The sequence below is a fragment of the Ornithorhynchus anatinus genome, chromosome X1 (genome assembly GCF_004115215.2).
Source record: "Ornithorhynchus anatinus isolate Pmale09 chromosome X1, mOrnAna1.pri.v4, whole genome shotgun sequence".
NCBI lineage: Eukaryota > Metazoa > Chordata > Mammalia > Monotremata > Ornithorhynchidae > Ornithorhynchus > Ornithorhynchus anatinus.
Window position 1 is genome coordinate 13,112,927 of NC_041749.1, and position 26,679 is coordinate 13,139,605.

Genomic DNA, 26,679 nt, shown 5'->3' on the forward strand with positions numbered 1-26,679 from the left:
CACTTCTAATCAAGGCTGAATATTTGAAGTCTGAAACATTCTCTCCAGGAAAGAAGTTCAGGGTTTCGTGGCATTTACTAATGTGGGAATTTGGGTTTGTGCTGCTCTCTGAAAAACTCTGAAGTGAATCCTTTTATCACACCTAGAAAATCATCTGCTCGGGTTATAAATCAACAGATGACCTTAGGTAGCGGTCAGGGCAAGTGGTGAAGAGCATTATTTTGTATTTAGAAAACTACTTTATTTCTGTAAGACATCTCATCTGGCCTCTTCAAACTGTCATGACTGGAGCAGTCACATTTATCACACACATAGTCAAAGGCATGAGCGATCCTTGCTTGCAACAGAAAATGAAAATCTATTGCTCCAGAGTTCAGAAACCAACAAAATTTCCATCTAAACTCTCCTTGCAGCTTGTAAAGAACCTTGTTTCCTATGATCTGAAAACCCTAAGATTTTAAGCCTTCCAGCCATTCTGAGAGGCAAGTGAAATAAATGGACATTTTAAGCAACTTTTAGTCCCTGAAATGAATAGACATTTTAAGCAACTTTCTCAGTCACCCAAAAAGATTGGTGGTAAGCAATGTTCTGATTCCCTGTCCCCTTGAAACAGCATGGCCTAGTGGAAAGAACATTAGCCCAGGAGTCAGAAGACCTGGGTTCAAATCCCAGATCTGTCACTTGACTGTCGTGTGACCTAGGGCAAGTCATTTAATGGGTCAATCAATTCATGGTATTTATTGATTGGATACTATGTACTAAGCTCTTAGAAGAGTACAAAACAATACAATTAGCAGACATGTTCCCTGCCCATAACGAGTTTACAGTTTAATTTTCCTTTGCCTCAGTATGCTCAGCTGTAAAATAGGGGTTAAATACTTGTTCTCCTCCTGTAGACTGTGAGCCTAGACTTATCTTCTATCTACCACAGCATTTAATGCAGGGCTTGGCACATAGTGAGCATTTAACAACTGCCATTAAAAGAATAATAAAAAGGACCAAAACCCAATACTAGTCCTACCGAATGTGCCAAAATATTATATCCTCTTGCAAAAACACCTAAGTACAAATGTAGGCACCTTCCAGATCTCCGTTTCTGGGCTGCCAGTAGAGAACTAGAAGAGTGAAAATGATTACATAAAACCTAAATCATTCACTCACACAAACTAAATTCTAGTTCCAGGGCAAGAGTGCTTGCATAAATCACAAATTTGTCCTCTTCTACCTAGCTGTCTCAATTTCTCCTGATGTATGGTCTAAAGAAAGCCCATCCCCTGGGGCTTTTCCATAGCAATGAACACTTTCAAAATATTTAAATTTGGGGGGATTTAATCTTATCTGTGCAAAAAAAAAAAATTCACCAAAAGATGTACAGCAGTTTCCAGCTGAGCAGAAAATTGCCTCACTCTGGTTGCCAGTGTTATAGAAATTCAGCACACACCCTCAGAAGAAGGGAGGTCACACAATTTCCCCAGACCGAGGGAATCAGAAGTGAAGCCAAGCATCATGATACAACTCAAACAATCCACACACACTCAGGAGGCTTTCCCAGCCCAGTCACTTTTGTTCCTAGAAACGTATCTTAAAAAAGTTAGCCATGGGTGGAAAAAGATTCGGTTGCCTGAACACATTGAAGCTGTTGTGTTTTTGGGTTTTTTTTGTGGCACATTCTTGTATCAGTCAAGGAAAATGATGAACTTTGAACACACACATTCAGCGGGTTGAAATGTATTCCTATGTTTTTTTCCCTCAGATATAGATAATAGAGTGGTGAACACGAGGCAGAATATATTCAAGAATATATGTATTTTGACAATGGAAGGTTGATAAATAGTGTAGGATTTCCGTTCCTGTCGGGAAACTAAAAGACCCTTGCATTAGGAAAACTACTTTTCAACCGAATGCTTTTTTTTTTTCCCTGCATTGTTCCTGACAGGAAAATGAATTCCTATCGGACAAATGATGCTTTAGACTAGAAGGTGCCAGAAAGTTGTGAAATTAGCAGAAGAGAGTATAGTCCTCATGTATGGGACTGCCAGACCTTCAGGCCCACCCAGCGAAGCCAATTTTTGAAAACTCTTCCCGTTTCAGCATCCAGGGATTAAGTGCATAGGGAAGATCCTGGAAATCATAACTAATAAGAGCGGTAGAAGATGGGAGAAATCTGGGGAAGAAAAGGACCAGGCCATGAGAATATAGAACCATCAGGAGAGTTCAGGGAAGGAAGCACAGCTGTGAGAATGTGAACCATCAGGGGAGCTGTAGGGGAGAAACACAGCAGAGGATTCGTGAAGAAATTCAGGCTGTCAGTCCGTCGTATGTATTGAGCGTTTACTGTGTGCAGAGCGTTGTACTAAGCACTTGGGAGAGTACATTAGAACAGACACATTCCCAGCCCACCACAAGCTTACAGTGGAGAGGCTGTGAAGAGAGAAGAGTAAATGTATATTGCTGAAGGGTTAGGGTTCAGGGAGGGTCAGGCTGTGGAGTAGGCAGAGCGAATAAATATTGCAGAAACACTGACAGAGACAGTGACAGAAAAAGGACCAGAGTGGGGACAGCTGTGCACAGACCTTATATTTATGCTAATAAGTAATAGCCGGCATTGCTTGTCCTGGGTTTTTTCACAGGGGAGGAGCTGTGTACTGGACTCATATTAGGTTGTACCCTGGATTGTCCCTTCGGTTTCCAGACAGATGCCCACAACTGCGAGATCTGCCAGTGTCGACCACGGCCGAAGAAATGCAGACCCATAATATGCGACAAGCATTGTCCATTTGGATACTTGTACGTATTCTGATTCAGTCTGGTTTTTACCGTCCATGAAAATATCTAATATACCTAAAACCTCAAGAGTATTGGTCAGATTATGTGTGATTGTGGCCGAAACATAGGTGTATTATTTGTATTCATCGAAAAGTCTTAAACGTAGATCACGTAGCCAAATACGCGAGTTGAAATCTATCAATGAGGCCAAAATATTCACAATTAGGAATAGCAATTTTATCTTTTCCTTTAAAAATAAATGGAATGCTCAAGAACCTTTATCCTTCTTTAACACCTTATGTAATGCTTCCTTTTGAGAGTGTGACAGTCATTAACTGAGCTAATGAAATCTTCACTAGCTTTCATTCTAATGCTACATATCACACTCCTGGTAAGAAGGACTTTAAAAAAAAAATTTCCTGAACTGCTCCACAGATTTTGGAGTGTTATATGCTATGCCTTTGTATCTCTGCAAGATTGTTTTACCATTCATCAGATTGTCACAGGCATGGCACTCTATAGGATTTGATTTTATTTCTAGAATTGGAATGGGCTTCCTTTTTAACTGGTAATGCTCATAACAGAAAGGGCACAGAAAAGAAAGCAAAAGGCGTGGTTGTATTACTATATAGAACATATCCCATTTTTGCAATTTTGTTGGTCAAACCGGAGCAGAAACATAATAATAATAATAATGTTGGTATTTGTTAAGCGCTTACTATGTGCCGAGCACTGTTCTAAGCGCTGGGGTAGACATAGGGGAATCAGGTTGTCCCACATGGGGCTCACAATCTTAATCCCCATTTTACAGATGAGGTAACTGAGGCCCAGAGAAGTTAAGTGACTTGCCCACAGTCACACAGCTGACAAGTGGCAGAGCCGGGATTTGAACTCATGACCTCTGACTCCAAAGTCCGTGCTCTTTCCACTGAGCCACGCTGCTTCTCTACATGACCAAGTGACTAGGAGATGGAGAAATTTCCATATCGAAAAGACGGAAAGATTAGGCTTCTTCATTCCATCAAGATAAAAGGCTGAGAGAGGACATGATTAAGTTTGTAAAATCATGAAGGATAGAATCAGTTTAAGCATAGAACTGTTGTTAACTAGAGTCCTGGGGGCACCCATTGAAGCTTAAGGCCGACAACTTTGAAACAAATAGGGAACAATTTCTTCACAGTTTGTGGTAATCCTATGGCATCCAAATTCACAGGAAGTTATGCTGGCCTTAGCACATATGAGTAGGTTCAGAAGTGGTTTGGGGAAGTTCATGGGCAAGATGACCTTAGTAGATTATGAGAAGGAAAGTTAAGGATGTTTGCTGATACTTTTAATTGTCATTAAGAAGGATGTTAAGGAAACCACCATTCCTCCAACAGCTCATCAGTCAGAAAACTAGGACTAGTTGGTATGGTTGGTTGGCTTTAAAAAAAAAATTCCTGGTAAATATCACTGGCCTTGAAAGAAATGTGATTTCTAGTGTTGTTCCCAGGAAGTATATTTGATAATAGCCTCTCCCTCATCCCCGTTAACTAATTTTTGAATGTATCCTTTTTCTTTCCATTAAAAAAATGAGTAGAAATGGCATTGCCAATTATAATATAAGTTCAAAGGGTGTTTTGTTGTTTGAACTTCCCCAATTAAAATTTCCTTTAGTCCTCTGGGTGCCTCAAGGTTGAAAAGACTTTTAATTAGCACAACAAAAATGATTTGGGGCTCTTTTACAATCTTCTAGGAAGAGCAAGCACGGCTGTGACCTCTGCCGCTGTCAGAAATGCCCAGAGCTACCCTGCAGTAAAGTGTGTCCAGCGGGCCTCCAGCTGGATAGCCATGGTTGCCCGATGTGCAAGTGCCGAGGTGAGTGTCAATGGGTTCTTCTTCATCAACCAATCAGTGGTAATTATTGAGTGTTTACTATGTAATAATAATGTTGGTATTTATTAAGCGCTTACTATGTGCAGAGCATTGTTCTAAGCGCTAGGGTAGATACAGGGTAATCAGGTTGTCCAACGTGAGGCTCACAGTTAATCCCCATTTTACAGATGAGGTAACTGAGGTACAGAGAAGTTAAGTGACTTGCCCACAGTCACACAGCTGACAAGTGGCAGAGCCGGGAGTCGAACCCATGACCTCTGACTCCAAAGCCCAGGCTCTTTCCACAGGGCCACACTGTTCTAACCACTTTGGAGGGTATAATGCAATAGAGTTGGTAGATGCGATCCCTGCCCTTAAAGGTATAATCTAGCAGTTTGCAGGCTCCTTCATAAATTTGTCAAATACCATACCATGTTTATTATTATACCAAATATGATCATTGTTATTATTATTGTTATCATGCAGCTATTATTTTCCATTGACCAGAGAGCTCCCCTGCCTGCCAGATCCTCTAGGAAGCCATGACACTATGTCAAACTAAAATAAGACATAATGTCAGAGCTACAAGGACCTCAGAAATTGACATGGGAAAGTGTATTGCGTTAATGAACTCTTCTCATTGATTTTTTTTTTAATGGCATTTGTAAGCTCTTACTGTGCGTTAGACACTGTACTACGCGCTGGTGTAGATAAAAAGCTAATCAAGTTGGACACCGTCCATGTTCCACCTAGGGCTCACAGTCTTAATCTCCATTTTACAAATGAGGTAACTGAAATACAGAGAAGTGAAGTGATTTGTCCAAGGTCACATAGCAGACAAGTGGTGGATCTGGGATTAGAACCCAGATCCTTCTGATTCCCAGGCCCATGTCGTATTCACTAGGCCATGCTGCTTCTCTTGGTTCCTCCCTCCATTAAAACAAGCATCCTTTTTGCAGCAGAAGCATTGCAAAACACCCTTTTCCTGTCTGCAGAACCGAATACATTCCAGTAAAATCATCTTATAGTGGAGTACAGAATAAAAGTGAACAAGCAAATGCTTTTATCGGACTAATGTCTGTGCTCCTGGTCCTCTTTCTTAGCTCTTCTGCCTTAATTCTCCTGGATAATTGCAGTCTGGAATATTCCTCTTGCAAATTCGGGGATTCCCCACAAATCACACTGCAAACAAACATTCGTTATTCCTTCAGGAGCTCCCAGATGGTTGGTTAAGGAACGCAAGGGGAATGCTGACACGGTCATCAGTCTCTTTCCCGCGTCATGCTACATCCTTGGAGATGAACTAATTGCAGAGGGTGCAGCCATGTTAATTAAAGAACAAGTGAATGCGCCCGCCCTTGGAGAAAAGGAGGGGAGAGGCCATTTGTGTTTTCATGCCATCTGGCAGACAACCCCCTCTGCCCTTCCAATTGCCACCCTGAGATCTTTTTTCTCCCATGAATGGAGTGGTCATTGGCGTTGTGCTGCTGCCCCGGCCTCTGGCAACCATGTCAGACTCCCTAGGAACAGCAGCGCTCTAAAATGAGGAGTTTTAGATGCCAGTGTGATCCTTTCATTCATTCATTCATCCGTATTTATTGAGCACTGTGTGCAAACCGCTGAACTAAGCTCTTGGGAGAGTACGATACCACAACAGACAGATCCCCGGCCCATGACGAGCTCACCTCTAGAAGGGGGCGACAGACATTAAATAAATAAATAGCCCTGTAATGTTGGTCATACCAGACCTCCCTCACTCTCCCCCCCCAAAACATATGAGACTCCGATATTTGCTATTTTTGGTTTCAATTGGCAAAGTTGTTGGCTGTGGGGAAGGGAGGGATGTAACTTTAGGCAGTCTGCTCTTTCCGTGTTCACTTCTGGGGGGCTGGTAGAAACAGTAATAGGAGTAGGAGTAGTAATGGTATTTACTAGTGGCTTACTGTATTCAGAGCACTGTACTAAGGCCCTGGGTTCTAATCCCGGGTCCGCCTTTGGTCTGCTGTGTAAACTTGGGCAAATCACTCCACTCCTCTGTTCCTCAGTTACCTCATCCGTAAAATGGGGATTGAGACCGTGAGCCCCGCTTGGGACAGGGACTGTGTCCAACGTGATTTGCTTGTATCCACTGAAGCGCTTAGTACAGTGCCTGGTACATAGCGCTTAACAAATACCGTAATTATTATTGTCATGCGGCCATTATTTTCCAGTGTCCAGAGAGCTCACCTGCCCATCAGCTCCTCAAGGAAGCCATGGCGCTGTGTCAGACTAAAATAAAACATAACATAACCTGACCTCTTTCCAAAGCAACACCCTTTTCGCATTTTATCCAGAGACCCCAACTTCTTCAGCAGGCCCACCGGTTCAGACTGGCACCTGCCTCTCTATGGATGGCCGCCACCACAAAAACGAGGAGAGCTGGCACGACGGTTGCCGCGAGTGCTACTGCCACAATGGACGGGAGATGTGCGCCTTGATCACCTGTCCGGTCCCAGGCTGCAGCAACCCCACCATTCACTCCGGACAGTGTTGTCCGTCTTGTTCAGGTAAATTCCGGGGAAGTTGTTCCACTCTCCATTTTGTGAGAAAGGAAATTCCCACTGCCCCTGCCGTTTCCCAGTGTCCCGGCCTACTTTGTTGTGTCAAAGGGAAGATTATCTTCTGACCAACAATAGAGAGGCTTCTGGCGAAACACATAGCTGAAGACAAGAACGATGACTCAGACTGGAAAATGCTACTACATGAATTTCAGAAATTTTCCTCCAATTAAATGTTTGGGATGCTGAACCCCTGAGGAAGAGGACTGTGTGTGCCTACACTGGGCAAGCCACTTAATTTCTCCGTGCCTCAGTTACCTCATCTGTAAAATGGGGATTAAGACTGTGACCTCCACGTGGGGCAATCTGATTAACTTTCTATCTACTACAGCGCTTAGAACGGCGCTTAGCACATAGTAAGCGCTTAACAAATACCATTATTATGACTGTTATGTAAAAAAACACCAATATCAGTGTCATTCGTGTGGCTGGAATGGGGGGGCTGAGTGGACTGAGTTTCATTTGTTTAGGGAGTAGGATAGTGGATGAATTTAGAGACTTGGTCAATATTCTGAAGTGAAATTCCAGCAAGAAGAATTCCAAGGGATTTATCAGCACTCTCTGCTCACCTCACCTGCCTCTCTTTGGAGCCTGGCGTCCCTCTTCTGATACCCACTCAGCATAATGGGCGATGGTGTTGGTATGAGGAACAGAGAGTGCAGCCCCCCTGGTTTCTCTCTCCCCTCCTCACCCCTGGCATTGACCCCTGGGTCTCCCCCAATAGAAGGCTGCAACTCTGGCTGCAAATCCCTCCCTGGATTTGTGGTCTAACCATTTACACGATATATTTATATGAGAAGCAATGGTTTATATCCCAAATAAACAGTGTATATCTTGGCTTATTAATTTCCTAGACAGTCTAGAATATTTTAATGTGAGGACAAAATAACAACCAAAAACAAACTCCAAAGAGAAGACAACAGGTGTGTAAAAACTCTGGGGTCGTAAAGCGTTTCTTCCCAAGAGTTCCATATCGTTTCCCATAGATTATCTCATTTGTTCCCAAAAATCCCTGTGAGGTAGGGAGGAGCCGGTGGTGTTATCCCCCTTTTGCAGGTAGAAAATATGAGGCACAGGTAGGTTAGTGAATAATCTTTGGTCACCCAGTTAATCAGTGGAGAAGCCAGATTGAGAAATCCAGGCCACCTTTCTCCCGTTGTCGTGCTTGTAGTCATTAGGCTAAATCGGTCCATCAGTCATCGTATTTATTGAACACTTACTGTGTACATAGTACTGTACTAAGTGCTTCGGAGCTACAATTTAGCAGAGTTGGAAGGCATAGTCTGTGCCCACAAGGATCTTAAGATTTAGAGAAGGAGACAGGCATTAATATTATTAAATAAATTATGGATATGTACATAAGTGCTAACTTCCTACTATTGAATTAAGGACTCATTTTTTATGGCATCATTTTTTCCACTGGTACATATGCATAACAAATTCCCACTAGTGAGTCAGTGTTCTGGTATGAATCTTGTTGGAATCTAAATAGCTGATAATTTCAAGAACCATACCCCTATAGAGAACCCTAAGGATTAGAAGCTTGAATCTATTATTGTTGCTTTTTTTTTCAGATCTCTGTAGAAATTTTGTAAGCTAATTGTAAGGAAAATTTTTTTTTAATACGTCACTTCTGATATGTGCAAGTATATTCTTCACCAAGGATGGCTAAATTGATGGATTAAACTTGTAAATTCACAAATGGTAATTCTAAATATCATCCTTTGGAGGATTTAAGCTGTCGGTCTTTTACTGTGGTCCCTGATGGAACAGAGCAATTAATCCTTTTCCCCTTCCAGAGTCAGCCAATATCCTGTCTTCCTTCCTCCCACCCACTCCTGGAGAGTTTCGTCTCTGGAATACTCCTCGTGTTCGACCTCAGCTTCACCCTCTGATATTTTCTCTCAGGTTTCCTTCCTCTTTCATACCCTCTTTCTTTCGGTTTATCTTCCGTAGCCCTCTCTTCTCTCTCTCAGCTCCCTTTCGTATTTTGTCCTGAACCAAGTGGCATAGGGGAAAGGGTTAGAAAGGTAAGGACTCTAGCAGTGCCGACTTCTCTTTATTCCTGTGACTGTGCCTCCCCACTTTGTATCTGGGTTTGGGAGCGGCTGCCACTAAGCAGTTGAGTTTTCTGGAGATGGGAATTTTTTTTCAAGTCTTCCTCTGGAAGCAGTCAGGTGGCCCTAGTCTCAATCTCTCTTGTTTCCTACCAAAGAGTGGACTGCTGGGTACATAACTTTCCAGCTTTCCTCCTCCCTCTGCACCAGTCAGATTTGATTGTACCTGTTTCCTCACTAGCTCTTGGGCAATGAGAAGAATTGCCTTCCTTTCCTTACACTCTAGATCTGCCAGACATCTGCATCACTTAGCTTTGGCCTCCTGTGATAATGTACCAAGATAGACATGGATGTGACCATCATTAGACCGCTTGCATTCAGCTAAATCAGCGCCTGCACACGTAAAGCATTCCATAAGTACTATTGACTGATCGATTGGCCACAAAGAGGAAATTTAGTCCCAGTTCCGAGACTGGTTCTTTTGTTGGTCTTTCACGTTCAACTCTCGAACACCTCAAACCCACTTCTTTGGAATATGGATTAAGGCGTGGAAAGCTGGGAGCAGAATTGAGCTTTCTGACAGTTGCCTGAATCATGAGCATAAGGTGTTCTCCCCTGAATGCCGGGATTTAGCCATGATGCCTCTCCTCTCCCTCCCATCCCCCATTCCTTCGTTCCAAACAAAGCTGACACCCTCTTGGTGTTCGCCATGTCCTTGAATGCCATGGACACCTGTCAAAGCCATCTCTCCCATTATATTTCAACTTCCCCAGGAACCTCAAAACTCCTTTCCTTCTCATCTCACTCCTAACTTCTCAACTCCCTCTTTGTCATCAGCATCTCATTTCTATCCCAGAGACTAAAATCCCCTCTCCTCAGATGTCAGCAACCTCTCAATTTTCACTTCTCTTGATGATGGTACAGGGGAAATTCCTAGTCTGTGGTACATCTTGACTGTTGATTTTACAAGCAGTCTTGTCCATTATGCGGCAGTTAGGCAAGATCTCGGTGTGGCCTACTTACTGACCCAGCTTATTTCCGAGCTAAACAGTATCTGTGCTCCTAGAAATGTAATGACATGCAGAGAGCAATGTACAAGGCCTGACAATTTGCAACCTTGTTTAATCTGGGAAATTTATCAGCAGCCAAGTCATCTGATTACCCCGCTGTAAATCCTGTGAATCACTGCAAATAACCGATCAATAGAACCCTCTTTGGAGAAGTTATTACCTATAACATTAATTCTCCAATGGTTTGCCACAACCCATCCCTCAGGGTGACGGGACTATATAGTGCTGTATAAGATGCTTGTTAGGAATAGTTCCATTTATGCTTCTCCTTCCATTTTTTCTCTGAATCCAAAGAAGTTAATCACATCAACGGGATATTGATTCCTGAAGGGGGCTGAAGGAGGATTGAAATGCTTTGTTGCTTCTCTAGACCAGCGATCCATAAGCCGATCTGCTCCAGGTTCTCCAAGAGCTGATTCGGATAACCTACGAGCGCCCTAACTGGCATCATTTTGATTTTATTTCTTCTTTCCTAGATGACCTGATTGTCCAAAAGCCAGAGCTCAGCAGTACGTCCATATGCCACGCGCCTGGAGGAGAGTACTTTGTGGAAGGAGAAACCTGGAATATCGACTCCTGCACCCAGTGTACATGCCACAGCGGGCGTGTTCTCTGTGAAACCGAAGTCTGCCCGCCTCTACTCTGCCAAAATCCCTCCCGCACCCAGGACTCCTGCTGCCCTCAGTGTTCAGGTAATCCCGTCTTTCTCTCTTCCTGGGGGATCCTAGGAGATGAAGCCATTCATCTCTAATGAGTTTTGGATCCTATTGAGTTTGGCTAGATCAAATGGGGATATCAAGTAGAGGTCGAGTTAATTCGTAGAGAGGATGGACCAGGAAGACGAATAGCAGTGGCAGGACTGGTGATTTTTACTCTTACTTGCATCCCCTATATTGATGCCATCCTAATTACACAAGTGCCCTGGGGTGACATTTGGGCTTGCCCAACCTTGGTCATATAACAGTGAACACATCTTCTCTATTAATTTTGGATGGAGCAATAATAATAATAATACTATGTGTTAAACGCCTACTATGTATCAAGGACCGTTCTAAGTGCTGGAGTAGATACAACCTATTCAGGTCAGACACAGTCGCTATCCCATATAGGACTCACAGTCTGAGTAGGAGGGAGGACAGGTTTTGAATCCCCATTTTACATGTGAAGAAACTGAGGCACAGAGAAGTTAATGACTCCTCCAAGGTCACCCAGCAGGCAGTTGCCAGGGCAGGGCCTAGAACCCAGGTCCTCTGACTCCCAGGCCTGCACTCTTTCCACTGCATTGAAACCCTTGGAGGTAATCTGACTCTACTCTTCAAAGATGAAAACAGGTGGAGGAGGGCAGATGGAGAGACATGTTAAGGGTGTCTCTTCATTGGGGATCATTTCTGCCCTCTCCCAAGGTCACAGGAGTATTTTGGTCATTAACCATGTGAAGCCTGCGCAGTAATTTGGACAACTCAGAGACTAACTCCACACGAATGCTATTGTTGTCATTTTGGTCATGTAAGCCTTGAATGTGAACTCTGATCCATTGGATGCTGCTGCTGCTGCTGCTGCTGCTGCTGCTGCTGCTGCTTACATTAGCAGAGAGGAGATTACCCAGGCCTGGCTACTTCCTCTGGAGTTTTTTTGAAATCGTATTTTCCTTTTATTCATTTTTCGTTTGGGGGGAAGCAGTGAAACATGGAGAATTGGGAAAGAAGAGAAGAGAGTTAAGCCAAGTGAAAAACAAAAGACACAATGACAAATTAAAAAAAAAAGGAGGAAGTAGATTAAGGCAGAACATGGAGAAAAGGAGGCTAGAAGAGCTGAGAAAGGAATGAAGAATGGTGCAGATAGACAGCAGTTTTAGTAATGAACTTCTGTAAAGTGACATTTGCTCGGTGACATCATGGGAACCTGTTTTGGGCCCAACTCCATCGCTTGTTCTACTACTAATGATTGTGTCATCTGCTTCCTTGAGCTCTGCTGCCGTTTTGAAAGCCCTTATCTTTCAGTCAGTAATTCTTTTATCACTCTGCAGCTTAACTCCATCGTTCCTTACTGTCTTCCACTATCACCTCTGCTTTTTCCAGAACCTAGGAATCCCTCAGGACTTGTCTAGAGATGTAGGGTCTGAGTGGGTCTTGTCCTCTTGGCTGGTGGAGCTCAACTGGGAGTTACAGTGTTTGATGATGGCAAGGATAGAGAAGGAAGAAAAGTGCAACCAGTGCTCATAAAGTGATGGTCAAGTCTCTCCCCAAGAAAACAGATTTGGCAATGGTTGGTCCCGCCATCCATGAGGGTGGCAGTGTGAGAGAATTTTCATCCGACAATGCTCAACCCTTTTCGATCCCACTTTAAGCCTGAGCGTGAAATAAACCCGGGACCCAGTGGTGGCCTTGGTAAAGCTATTTACTTCTCTCAGGGCTAGAGACTGTGAGGTTTTGATTATCCTTTGAGATCACGGGTGTTACAGGGAATCTGTTCCTGGCCTTCAGAAAGCACACAAAAGAAGTGGGTGTCCTTGCCCTCAAAAGAATGTATTTTCCAATTCCACCGAGTGTGGAGGTCTGTTTGTTCTGGTGGCTGTATAAGTCGAAGAAAAGGCATATTAGCATCATTGAGGAAATTAAGCTGGGTCGTTAGCTGAATCAGTTCCTTTAGGTGAGGCTTATAGATATAGATGAGAATCAAATGTGCATGGAAATTGTTGGTGGCTATTCACTAGGCTCTAAAGAATCGATTTCTCGTTGCTCTGGAAATTTGGGTTTAGGAATAATCATCATTATTCCTGGACTCTTAGGGGAGAGATGGTGACCAGACATGGTTTCTTACCCCTCCCCCACAAGAAGTGATCCATTCAGAACATGATTCTTTTCCAGGCAGAGACACTTTGCGGTACACAGTCCTGTGTTAAACATCTTTGTGCCATTTCAACTTTGACCTGCCATTGAGGATTTCCTGAAATCTTCAGTTGATACTGCTTAGGGGCCTATTTTCATTAAGGAAGGGAACCAAATGGAGTACATTATTTAAGCATCTCTTTCAAGGCCGTGTAGTACTGCACTAGGTTTATAGTTTCTTCTCTTGCTTTGCACCTTTCCAAGATCATTTTTCCTTCAGCTGATGAGTCACCTAGCTCAACTCTGGGAAATGTGGACACAGATTCTTCTGGTGAATCTGATGATTTTCAAGATGCTTTGAAATGCTCATCTCTTTTATTCGAACCTTTGAGCCAACCTGGATCCAGCCTGTGATATGGGCACCAAGAAATCCCAGCACTGAAAATGATTTTTTTTTTTTTACAACCCTCAATACTGAAGTCAGGGTGAAGACTGAACAATTAGTGGACTATATCATCTTGTTTTTCCCGCTGACGTGTGTATTCAATTTTCCAGATGAACCTCTTCAGCCTTCCTCTTCAAATAATGAGAGCATGCCTAGTTACTGCAAAAATGATGAAGGGGACATTTTCCTGGCAGCAGAGTCCTGGAAACCTGATGTTTGCACCAGCTGCATATGCATGGATGGCATGATTAGCTGTTATTCTGAGTCTTGCCCACCAGCCTCGTGTGAGAGACCTGTCTTGAGAAAGGGCCAGTGTTGTCCCTACTGCATAGGTAAGCCAAGTGAAAAAAAAATTAATCTTTGCTAGGACTTCATGGAAATCCATCAGTGGAAATCTCTCTGGCTGGTTTGACTATTTCTGACAGAGAAATCGGTTCATCGGGCTGATACCCAGATCAGTGGGACTGAAAAGGTGGCTCTGCTGGGCAGGGGAAGAGATAAGGAATCAGAGCTTGCCAGAACACTTAGAATTTCATGGTAGCCAGGGGCTCTTGCTTTCTGCTTGGATTCTTCTTTCAGGAACCAGAATGCCCTTTTTCATCTTTGATTAGTTCTTTTCCTGCAGCCAGGATCGAAGCCAAATTGTTGTCTCATCTTCCAGGAACTGACTGTTGACAATGTATGTGGGACAGTATTGGCCACTGGCAGAAAATTTGATCTGACTGATAGCCTGATTCTCGTCTTCATTGTCCTGGAGGGTCTAGAAATGGATATCTGACACCTCTCTCTCTCTCTCATTCTCTCTCTCGTTCTCTCTCTCATATGGCCTTCGTGTAACTTTCCCTTAGTGTTCTCAAGTTCAGTACTAAATACAGAAAAGCTGAAAGTTGCTGCATTTTGTTCCCTGGTCGTCCGGGCATCCGGTCTCTATCCAGTCTTTCATGCGCTCCAGACCTTCTCCATTGAGGTGTGGTATTATTTCAGAGGCTTAGGTGGCCGGGAAATCTGGAAGGAGCAGTAAAATTTTCCCTGCCACCCGGGTGAAAACCTAGGCATGTGCGAGCTGTAATAGAAGATAAAAAGCACCCATACTCTCAAGAATCTTATCTGCTTTATCTCAGCCCGGTTTATCAGACAAGCAAAACCAGTGTCTGCTGGTAAAGGTTAAGTGAAGTAAGGTAGGATCATCATGGCATAACTGGATTCTTTCCCAAATGAGCATAGAACAGACTACTGAGTACCTTAGATTGTAGTAGAATTGCTAGGTGGCTAGGAAATGTTTTGGATGATTGCTCTAATCCCTAAGTAAACTTCTACATATCCTGGCCTTTTGAAGTCTCTGGTTCTTCATACGTACATTCTAGGCAGAGGCCCGTTTCGTTCACCATTGCAACGAGGACTCAGATGCAAGTCCTTGGTTTATAACCATGACTAAAGATATCCAGCAGTGGCCATTCATCACACAGTATCTCCCAACATCCTGGGATGTCACTGCCAGAATACAGGGCCGGGTGGGCCGCAGTCTGACAGAGAATTGTCACTGCTCGTGGTTCGAGCTATTGGATTTGGGAGTGGAATACATCCTCAGTATTTTGTGGCATCTGATCCCAAACTCTTCCATCCAACTGAGCCTTGTTGGTGCTTAGTACAGTGCTCTGCACACTCAAAGTGCTCAATAAATGCCATGAACCGAAAGTATCCTAGTGGGAATTCCGCCTCTGTGGAAAGACTCTGACATCATGGCTCCTTTTTTTGGTTTTCTAGAATTTCTCATGAAGCAATATATTTTTCTCTCACGGTGTTTGTTTATTGCAAGCAGGCTTCAAGGATCTTGAAGGACTTTTGTCCGTAACTGACTGGGCAGTTTTGCCACCAAACTCGTACAGGGTAAACCCCAGCAGCCTGGCAGCCGTGTAGGAGCTCATTAAAGAAAAGGTTTATTTCTTGTGCTAAATTAGCAACCCACACAGACAATTACCAGGTCACAGCCTGCCAGCCAGGCACACGCAGGTGCACACCTGCTTCACAACCTACCCATCACCCCGAGAAAGACAAAAGTGATCAGGAACATGCTGACTCAACTTGGGTCTCGGGAATGTTTCTTTCTGCACTGCAGTCAGTGCCGATCTGACTTCCCATTCCTGCTCTTAGTTTTCTGACCCTTCTGTATCAGCTGGGCTTGATTTAAGGACCACCTCATTCATCTGCTGCACCTTCCTCTTTATCAGTCAATCAGGTATGATATTTATTAAGTGCTAACTATATGCACAGCACTTGGGAGAGTACAACAGAATTGGTAGACGTATTTCTACCCACAAGGAGCTTACTGTCTAGAGGAAGGTTAGATTCCTCTCCTTATTGGCGGGGGGAGGGAAGTTGGTGGTGCCCTTAGGATGTTATGTATATTAATGGGTCCTGACCTAGCTCTTTGTGGGCAGGGAACAGATTTACCAACTCTATTGTAGCGTACTCTCTCAAGTGCTTAGTACAGTGCCCTGCACTCAGTAAGTACTTAGTAAATCTAATTGCTTGCTAAAGGGACTGTACTTAGGATCTCTGTATATCTGTAATTGATCTATTTATTTTTATTAATCTGTGTCTCCCCCTCTAGATCTCCCCCTCTAGACTCTGAGCTCATTGTGGGCAGGAATTTGTCTGTCTTATGTTGTACTCTCCCAAGTACTGAGTACTGTGCTTTGCACATAGTAAGCGCTCAATAAATACAGTTGAATGAGTGAAAAGCGGGTGCAGCAAGTGCCAAGCTCCCAGAGGGAGCTTCAACTACAGGTCTAGAAACCTGTGCCGCCACTGCAAGCTGCCTGTGATACCCAGTGAAGCAGCATGGCTTAATGGAAAAAGCTCAGGCCTGGGAGTCAGAGGACCTGGGTTCGAAATCCAGCTCCATCATTTGTCTTTCTGTGGCCTTGGGCAAGTCACTTCCCTTCTCGATGCCTCAGTTCCCTCTTCTGTAGAATGGAGGTTCAGTACATGTTCTCCTTTATACTTAAAATATGAACCTCATGTAAGACCTGATTATCTTGTATCTACCCCAGTGCCTTGTACAGTGCTTGGTACATAGTAACTGCTTAATAAATACCAATATTGTTGTTATTATTTTATTATTGTTACATTTTGCCCACAGAATCTTAGGCAAGGAAAGGAGAGTGAAGGAAGCAAGAGGGAATCGCTTAATAGCACAGCCACTCCCCAGTGGAAATGGCATTATGGACCCACTTTCGATATAATTCATTGACGTGGGAAGGGAGACAGTTGAGAGTGATTGCAGTAGAGAATTTATAGAGGTGACCTAGGAGTGACATTGGTCTGAGGTTTTTTTGAGCACAGTATCCCTTTTTGGTGCAGTAGAGAGCCACAGTTTAGTTATTAAAAAGATGCCTTATCCATCACTTGTTTTAAGGCCCAGAGTATGTAATACCAAACTGTCAAATCCAGCTATTTGAAGTGACTTATGCCAGCAGGGAGCTCATCAGTGGGGTAGGACACTGTAAATTGATTTTCTTCAATTCCGTTGGCCAACTGATTAACAGAGGTTGTTTACGCGGAACTTTTCCATTAAGCAAAGATCTAGCCCCACCTAGTCAGTTGTGCTGGGCTTCTCTTCAGGATGCTGTTGAGCTTGAAAATGGTTATTCAGTAGTCTAAGTAAAATATGAAGCTATTAATCTCAATCAATTAATCAAGGAGAAGCAAAAAAACTGCCAAGGAATGGGTATAAATGAATCATTTTAGTAGCAGGGAACAAAATAAATGAACATTTTCCTCCTCTTCTTTGATCTTGAGAAACAATGACTACTTCACCCATATCCCCACAGGAATTCTCACATGAATCAAACATCCTCAAAGTCACGAGGGTCCATCATCTTTGGGTTAAACTGAACGCTTGTCGAAGTGGTTGGGTTTTTGTGCTCGTCACATATATTGAAGGTCATGGGTTCTAATCCCGGCTCTGCCACTTGTCTGCTCTGCGACTTTGGGCAAGTCTATTTACTTCTGTGTACCTCAGTTACCTTGAAATGAGATTGAGACTGTGCGCCCCACGGGGACAGGGTGTGTGTCCAACATGATTTACTTATATCCACCGTGGCACTTAGTGCAGTGCCTAGCACATAGTAACAAATACCACAATTACTATTACTATTATCATTATTATTATTATTATTATTATTATTAAAGGCCCCGGGGTCATCCTCAGAAACTGTCAAAGAATATTTCATGAGGGATTTCTTTGGCATTATGTTTAGCAAATTTAAAAGAATGGGCTACACCAAATGTCCTCCTGGGGAGGGGGTGTACATCAAAATCAAAGTAATAGGTAAATTGCATTTTCAGAGTTGTTTTTCCCTCATGTCTAGCCTAGCTTTCTCGAAAATACAATGAAGCTCTTTCAGTACTGTCCCAAGAGATAAAACACACAGTAGGCAGCAGCCCTGCCACTGAATAATAATCAGCAGTTTTTTCCCCCACGAGAGGTAACGGGAGCACCTTATTCACGTGCTTAGCCAGACATCTCTCCTTCCTATTTCTCTTACGGGAATTGTTTACACAGTGGATTTTCATTTAGTTAATGACAGATCAAATCATTCGCTCCCAAAATAGCATCTCACGAAAGACAAAGACCAGGGAAGTGCTGGAGACCAGTGTTAAGATTTTCAAACTGAACTGCAGTTAGTTTCCTAAGTCTAACTAAACAATTAGATTAGAATGTGCTTGTAAAAATAAATGACATATTATTTGTGATGAAAAGGCTTTCATTGGAGGGTTTTTTCCCACTGAAAAATTTGCCCAATTTGGTGTTTAACAGAAGTGCACTTGTGTGGGTGTGAATTAGCCCAATTCATCATCTAAATGCTTTTTAAATCACCCAAAGGTCCCAAAACTCAAATATGGCTGAGTGTCGGACCCAGTAATAACAATAACATTTTGGTTGTGCCAAGTGTTCTTATTGTGTAAGCTCTTCTCCAGGAAATACTCTCTGATTCTGTCGGGTGCTTCGGTTTTAGGGAGTGAATTTCAGCCTGCAAATCTCAAAGTGGGACAGACAGGAGCTGTATGTGATGTGATTATCTTGTAGCCAGCCCTTAACAAATACCACAGTCTTCGTTATTAAATCAGTCCCTGGACCTAAGCTGAGAAGCCACTGTCAGTTCAGGGATTGAATCTCTTGGCTGGGACTAGTTTCCGTCCTGAGCGACTCTAGTTCTTCAAAACTCCAACGGTTGCCCATCCACCTCCCCGTCAAACAAAAACTCCTCACCATTGGCTTTAAAGCACTTAATCACCTTACCGTCTCCTACCTCACCTCGCTACTCTCCTACTACAACCCAGCCCGCATTCTAACCTTCTAATTCTAACCTTTTCTCTGTACCTCCATCTCTCCTGTCTGCCCGCCGACCTCTTGCCCACATCCTATCTCGGTCCTGGAATGCCCTCCCTCCTCATATCAGACAGATAATTGCTCTCTCCACCTCAAAACCTTATTGAAATCACATCTCCAAGAAGCCTTCCCCGACTGAGCCCTCCTCTCCTCTTCTCCCACTCCCTTCTGCTCTGCTTTTACTTCCTCCTCCATTTATCCTCCCTCCCATCCCCACAGCACATATGTATATATCTGTATATATGTGTAATTTATTTATATTAATGCCTGTCTCCCCCTCTAGACCATGAGCTCACTGTGGGCGGGAATGTGTTCGTTGTTATATTGTACTCTCCCAAGTGCTTAGTACAGTGTTTTGCACACAGTAAGCATTCAATAAATGTGAATGAATGAATGAAGCTCCCAGGTTTGGTCCCAGATGTGAAGGAAAAGAAGTCTTCCACGTTATCTTGTCATTCTGTCTGTCATCTGTGGCAGGAGCTCATCTTCATTCCCCTTGACTGGAGCAGGGTCTAAAGTAAATCAGTCAGTTAATCAGTGGTATATTGAGTGTTTCTTGGGTGCAGAGCACTGACTTAAGCACTTGGGAGAGTACAGTGCAACAGAGGTGGTAGACATGTTCCCTGCCCACAAGCATTTTGTTGTCATTTTCAGTCTACGGAAGAGGCCTTCCACACCTGTCCGTGAGGGTAGGGAATCACACCTACCAAGTCTGTTGCATTGAGAAGCAGCATGGCATAGTCGATAGACCACGGGCCTGGGAGTCAGAAGGTCGTGGGTTCTAATCTCAGCTCCACCACTTGTCTGCTCTGTGACTTTGGGCAAGTCTCTTCACTTCTCTGGGCCTCAGTTCCCTCATCTGGAAAATGGGGATTAAGACTGTGAGCCCCATGTGGGATAAGGTCTGTATCCAACCCATTTGGCCCCAGTGCTTAGTACAGTGCCTGGTACATAGTGTTTAACAAATGCCATAATTATTATTATTACTATGCCAGGCACTTAGTACAGTGTGTTGCTTACAGTAAGTACTCAATAAGTAACATTGATTGATTGTGAGCCCTTTGTGGAACAGGGATGGTTCTGATATCCTGTATCTTCCCCAGCACTTAGAACAGTGCTTGACACATAGTAAGCATTTAACAAATACTACAATTCTATTATTATTATGGATTGACTGGAGGGATGTGGATCCATATTACCAGGTGGTTGGTTAATTTTCAGTCAGTGTCTTTAGAACTTATCAGGGTACATTTGGCTGCTAACAAAGTAGAGCAGTTGATCTCTTCGCATTACCGTAAAAATATGATCTAAACCTCCAACCTGATAGTAATGGTAATGATGATAATAATAATTGTGATGTTTGTTAAGCATTTACTATGTGCCAAACAATGTATTAAATGGAATGATCAGGTCCCACATGGAACTCACACCCTAAGTAGGAGGGAGAACAGGCGTTGAGACCCCATTTTGCCCATGAGGAGGCAAGTCACTTAACTTATCTGTGCCTCAATCTCCTCATCTGCAAAATGGAAATTAAGACTGTGAGCCCCTTGTGGGACATGGATCCAGTCTGACCTGCTTAGTTTACATCTACCTGAGCACTTAGTACAGTGCCTGGCACATGGTAAGCGCTTAACAAATTCCATAAAAGAAAATCCTCTCCCCCAGTGTGGTACATTTGGGTTAAATCTGCCCTCAGAAAACAGTAGAGAGGTTTTCAGAACTGTCAGGAGAGGAGGGGGGTTTGATGCCTCTCCTACCAAATGTTCACCAGAAATAGCAGTCATATAAGAGGGGCTTGTCACTTGGCGGGCCAAGAGACGCAATTCACCCACGGATCTGAAGCAGCTTAGGTGTGCAGATGTCCAAGTGGTCTCCCAATTCTCTCAGGTCCCTTGTTTGACTCTACAGAGGGGAATATCCAGGAGCAATTACTTAGCAAACTGAATTCTAAATATTGGCATTAGACTGTAGGCTCCTCAAGGCCTAGGATTTAGACTTATACATCTCTTGAAATACCTCTCAGGGATTAGAATAGCATCTATTCTGCACAGTGCTCTGAATATAAACTATTGTGACTATAAAACCAGAAAACCCCTTGTGGGAAGCAGGACAGATGAGGGAAAGAGGCACTGGACAGTGAGTTGGCAGAGTCGTGATCCAATCCTGACTGCCTTTTGGCCTTGATTGAATTATTCATCACCTCTCTGCCTGAGTTTTTTCCTCTCGTAAAATGGGAACAAATAACTCGGTTCCTGCCTCCCTGACAGGGATGGTGTGATGCCTCATGAAATGATCTCTGAAAAGGGCTTGAAAATCAATCAATAATTGGTGTCTATTGAGGGCTTATTATGTGCAGAGCACTTTACTAAGCATTGGGAGAGTGCAATACAACAGAATTAGTGGACATGTTCCCTGCCCTTAACGAGCTTACAGTCTAGTGGGACATTCATTCAAGTTGCTATATAATGCCCAGGAATTATTTATTATAATAAGCATGTATTGATTTGAAAAGACTAACTGAATTTATGCAGTTACATGTTTTGTCTTATGACAGGTATTTCTAATAAAGGCTTAAATTTGGTCTTGCCTTCGTTGTTGAAGTGAAGGATGGGAAGTTTAGAGACTCATCTCTCTCTTACCATCTGAGTCTACATCCTACATGGTCCAAAAGATAAACATGCTTTGTCGGAGAGCCAGGTGGTTAGATGGTCACCTCCAGGTGTGCCTTACTTGAGTCTTGTTTCAGCTTCCAGGAGTACATCAATTTATCCAGTCAGAGCTATAGGTACATATATTAGAATATAAACTCTTTGCGTATGATTTCTCTGCTTGGTACTTCAGTCAGATTGAAAGTAAAACCAGCCTCCTTGATGGAGAAAAACTGGTATTCCATTCACCAGGGTTTCATTTACTGAGGACTTGAAACTCACTGGCATAAGTCTTAGTGAGAGTAAAGATTAGACATCGGTGATGTCCAGCCTGCACTTCAAGAAGCCCGTTTCCCTCCCAGCTTCAGATCCAGCTAGCAGGTGGTGGCCAGTGGGAGTGGAAATGGTTCACCTCCCTGCTAGTGAAGGCCACCAAGAACCTCTGATAGCTGCCTCCATTGAGAGTCAGTGGCCAGATCCCTGGTCAGAAGCCATTCTTTGGCATGAACGTCGATGTCTCCAACTGCCATCCTGCCTTGACTTCCACCATTTAGGGACGTTTGTTGAGAAGGTCGTTATTGGTCTAATTTGAGATCTCTAGACAGACCAGTAAATGCTTTTTGGATGCTTCAGCTCAGGGCAGTCAGCAAAGTCCATTCTACTGCTTTAAATCTAGCAGATCTCAGATGTTGGAAGGCTTCAGGCAGTCATCTTACTTATTCTGAGCCTTTGAAAGAAGAGAGATATGTGGGTTCTTGTTCTCTCTACGTGCTGTTCTGCCAACTTTATATCGCCATCAGTTTCACCCTGTCTGTAAAGCCCCTTGACTTTGCCCGTGCCTCGATGAGGCAGGGAGTTGGAAGAGTTAGACTGGAGCCGGGATTAGAAACCAGGTCCTTCTGATCCCCAGGCCCGTGCGCTATCCACTAGGCCACGTGGCCAAGGAGCAGAGCTGACAGGAGCAAGCCCCAAGATGGTGTCGGGGAGAAATTACCGTTTGAAGTGGTAGAATGCTAGCTTCCAGAAGGGACAAAAAGGGAGAGGGCGAGGGAGAGTCAAGAAAGCATCAAGCTCACTGGATGACATCGTTCAACAATGAGCCAGTCTATAAAGCCTGACTGTGTGAAGTCAAGGATGCTTACATCCTCCTGAGCAGCCTAAGCTTTCTGGTTAAAATACCCAGCATTACAGACTGAGCAGGACTTCACTCTCGTCTTACAAACGTCCTTGCAAGTAGGAATTCCTGTGCTGAGGGCAGCCAATCACTCATCCCCTCACCCTGCAGCTGTGCACCAAATCCCTTGACTTTCATGGTAAATCAATCACTCCTGTGACAGGATCACTCTTGTGACGGGACTTTCGTGTCGATCCTTCTTCGAAATCCTTTTCATCCGCTTTATTTTGGCATCCCTCCTACGCTCCGTGACCAGAGTCCAGTCGCTCCTTAGCCTGTGCCTCCTAGTTGGTGCCGCGGCTGGTATCGGCCTTGAAATCGGCCTGTCGGGGAACCCCCTTCCAGAGACCAGATACCACCTGCCGGCGTTCCCACCCACAGTTAATCAACCAGTAGTATTTATGGACTTCACTGGGCGCAGAGCACTGTACTAAGCGCTTGGGAGAGGACAGTATAACAGAGTTGATAGACACATTCCCTGCCCACAACAAGCTTACAGTCCAGAAGTCCTAATAATAATAATAATTATGCTATTTATTAAGTGCTTACTATGTGCCCAGCGCACTTTTCTAAGCACTGGGATGGATACGAGATAATATAGTTGTCCCACGTGGGACTCATAGTCTTTATCCCCATTTTACAGATGAGGTAACTGAGGCACAGAGAAGTTAAGCGGCTTGCCCAAGGTCACACAGCAGGCAAGTGGCGGAGCCGGGCCCATTGTTGGGCAGGGGTCGTCTCTATTTGTTGCCGAATTGTACATTCCAAGCGCTTAGTACAGTGCACTGCACCCAGTAAGCGCTCAGTAAATACGAATGAATGAATGAACCCACGTCCTCTGACTCCAAAGCCCGTGCTCTTGCCACTAAGCCACACTGCTTCCTCCCCTAGTTTAGCAGAGAAGTTGGTTCTTCTGTCTTAATTCCTTTCGACCAAGTATGAGGTGATCCCTGTGCCAGTCAGTCTGTCGTATTTATTGAGCGCTTACCGTGTGCAGAGCTCTACTAGGCACTTGGGAAAGTACAATATAATGAACAAGCACATTCCCTGGTTGCAACGAGCTTACCCACATGGTGACTGCCCTGGGTGGCCCAGATTAGCTCAGACTTGGGCAGTTTCCTAAGAGCTGCGGCAGCTAAACCGCTTCCTGAGGGGCCCCGGAGTAACAGTTATTTTGGTGGGGCACAAGCCCTGGCCCAGTTCACCAGCCATTAATGCATCTCCCACTTGCACATTTACTCTGTTATTGCAGCAGACGTTTTAGAGGCTTGCCAGAGATTTATGTGCCTGCCCTGTGAGCATCTGCCTGTTTTGCGTTCCTCTGTCTCCCCTCCTAAAGTAGGATAACTGTGAGGGCAGGGATCACGGCTGCTAATTCCCTCCTACTGTCCCAAGTCCTCGGTGCAGAACTCTGCTCATAGCACTAAGTAGGATCTGTTGACCCCTCTGTCCATTTTCCCTAGACCTTCTGCTATTCCTTGGGTAATCGACCTAGAAATTTAGGAAGAAGCAACGAGAGGGCCGGGTGATGTTGATTATTTTGGTATTTGTTTAGTGCTTATTAATTGACAAGCACCGTTCTAACTGTTGGGGTAGATATGAGATAATTGGGTTGGACACAGTCCAATAACAATAATAATTATGGTATTTAAGTGCTTTCAATATGTCAGGCACTGTACTGAGCACTGAGGTGGGGACCAGCAAATCAGATTGGACACAGTCCCTGTCCCATGTGAGCTCACAGTCTCGATCCCCATTTTACACATGAGGTAAGTGAGGCACAGAGAAATAAAGTGACTTGACCAAGGTCACACAGCAGATACGTGATAGAGCCGGGATTAGAACCCATGTCCTCTGACTCCCAGGCCCGTGCTCTTTCCTCTTGGTCACGTGGCTTCCCTCCTTGGGTAAAAGGGCCAAGAAGAGGCCATAGAGTCAAGTTCCCCATAACTGGTTCACTCTCTATCCTTTGTGTCATTCTGTCTCCAGATTCCCTCTCTCTCCCTCTCTCTCACCACCATCACTGTATTGGCAGTCCCACCCAAACTCCCCATCTCAATCTCCCTTCTGCCACTTCCCCTCATTGTGCAGATCCATTACTCTCATATAAATATTAATGGATTTCCCTCCAAGATTATTGTATTTTATATTTCTCCATTTGGCTTTGTTTATTAATCCAGTGACTACCCTTGAGAAGTATTGATTCTCAATTCGTCCTTGTTGCCATCTGTATTAATTACTAATACAGTGTTCTCTGCAAAAGAAATTAATATATGACTCTTCGGCATTCGTGCATTTCAGATGGGGACTGATGGTGGGGAATAATAATGATAATAATAATTATGGTACTTTAAGCACTTACTATTATTATTATTATTAATCGTATTTATTGAGCACTTAGTGAATGCAGAGCAGTGTACTAAGCACTGGGGAAGATACATGGTAATCGATTGGACGCACTTCTTGTCCACATGGGGCTCACACTCTTAATCCTCATTTTACAGATAAGGTAACTGAGGCACGGGGAAGTAAAGTGACTTGCCCATGGTCACACGGCAGACAAGTGACTGAGCTGGGATTAGAACCCAGGTCCTCTGACTCCCAGGCCCGTACTCGTTCCACTAGGCCACACTGATGATGGGGAGGCAGTATTGCTTAGAGAGAAAAGCACGGTACCGAAAGTCAGAAGACATGGGTTCTATGGAAACCGGTTTTACGACTGTGAGCCCATTGTTGGGCAGGGATTATCTCTATCTGTTGCCGAATCGTACATTCCAAGCGCTTAGTACAGTGCTCTGCACACAGTAAGCGCTCAATAAATACGATTGAATGAATGAACAATCCCAATTCTGCCACTTGTTTGCTGTATGACCTTGGAGAAATCACGTAAACTTACTGTGCCTCAGTCATCTCATCCTGTATAATGAGCATAGATCAGTTGTTCTCTCTCTTAGACTCTCTTCGGTCCCTTGAGGGACTGGCACTCTGATCTGTTTTCCTTGTATCCGTCCCAATGCTTAGCATAATACTAGTAATGTTAGTATTTGTTAATCGCTTGCTATGTGCAGAGCACTGTTCTAAGCACTGGGGTAGATACAGGGTAATTAGGTTGTCCCACATGAGGCTCACAGTCTTAATCCCCATTTTACAGATGAGGGAACTGAGGCACAGAGAAGTTAAGTGATTTGCCCGTAGTCACACAGCTGACAAGTGGCAGAGATGGGATTTGAATCCATGACCTCTGACTCCCAAGCCCGGGCTCTTTCCACTGAGCCACTCTGTGCTCGACACATAGTAAGCACTTAATACCAACATTGTCCTCATGAACTGTCATCTCTGCACGTGGACCAGTACCCTGGAAGTACGTGATATTCACCCCATCCTTAGCCCCACAGAACTTATATATATAGCCATAATTTATTAATTTATATTGTCTGTCTACGCTTCTGGACTATAAGCTTGTTGTGGGCAGGAAACATGTCTACCAACTCTGTATCGTACTCTCCCAAGCGCTTAATATGGTTACTACTCTGTATTGTACTCTTCCAAGCACGTAGTATAGTCCTCTACACCCAGTAAGCACTCAATAAATACCATTGATTGATTGGTTCCAGCACGGGCCTGGGAGTCAGAAGGTCATGGGTTCTAATCCCAGCTCCGCCACTTTTCTGCTCGGTGATGTTGGGCAAGTCATTTCTCTGTGCCTCGGTTACCTCATCTGTAAAATGGGGAATGAGACTGTGAGCCCCATGTGGGACAAGGACGGTGTCCAGCTCAATTTGCTTGTATCCCCCAGTGCTTAGTACAGTCCCCAGCACATAGTAAGTGCTTAACAAATACCA

The 26,679-nt window shown here is 44.0% G+C and overlaps 1 protein-coding gene across 4 annotated transcripts in view; it reads left to right on the top strand.

Moving 5' to 3' along the window:
- The window catches only part of CRIM1 (cysteine rich transmembrane BMP regulator 1), a 209,887-nt gene that overhangs the window by 171,165 nt on the left and 12,043 nt on the right, over positions 1-26,679 (top strand). For 2 of the 4 annotated variants that reach the window (XM_029050939.2, XM_029050938.2), the window contains exons 9-13: positions 2,631-2,787; positions 4,502-4,623; positions 6,954-7,166; positions 10,821-11,036; positions 13,728-13,949. In XM_029050939.2, coding sequence (XP_028906772.1) covers positions 2,631-2,787; positions 4,502-4,623; positions 6,954-7,166; positions 10,821-11,036; positions 13,728-13,949 — 930 coding nt within the window. The remainder of the gene's footprint in view (positions 1-2,630; positions 2,788-4,501; positions 4,624-6,953; positions 7,167-10,820; positions 11,037-13,727; positions 13,950-26,679) is intronic. The other 2 variants (XM_029050940.2, XM_029050941.2) reach the window with 2 other exon arrangements.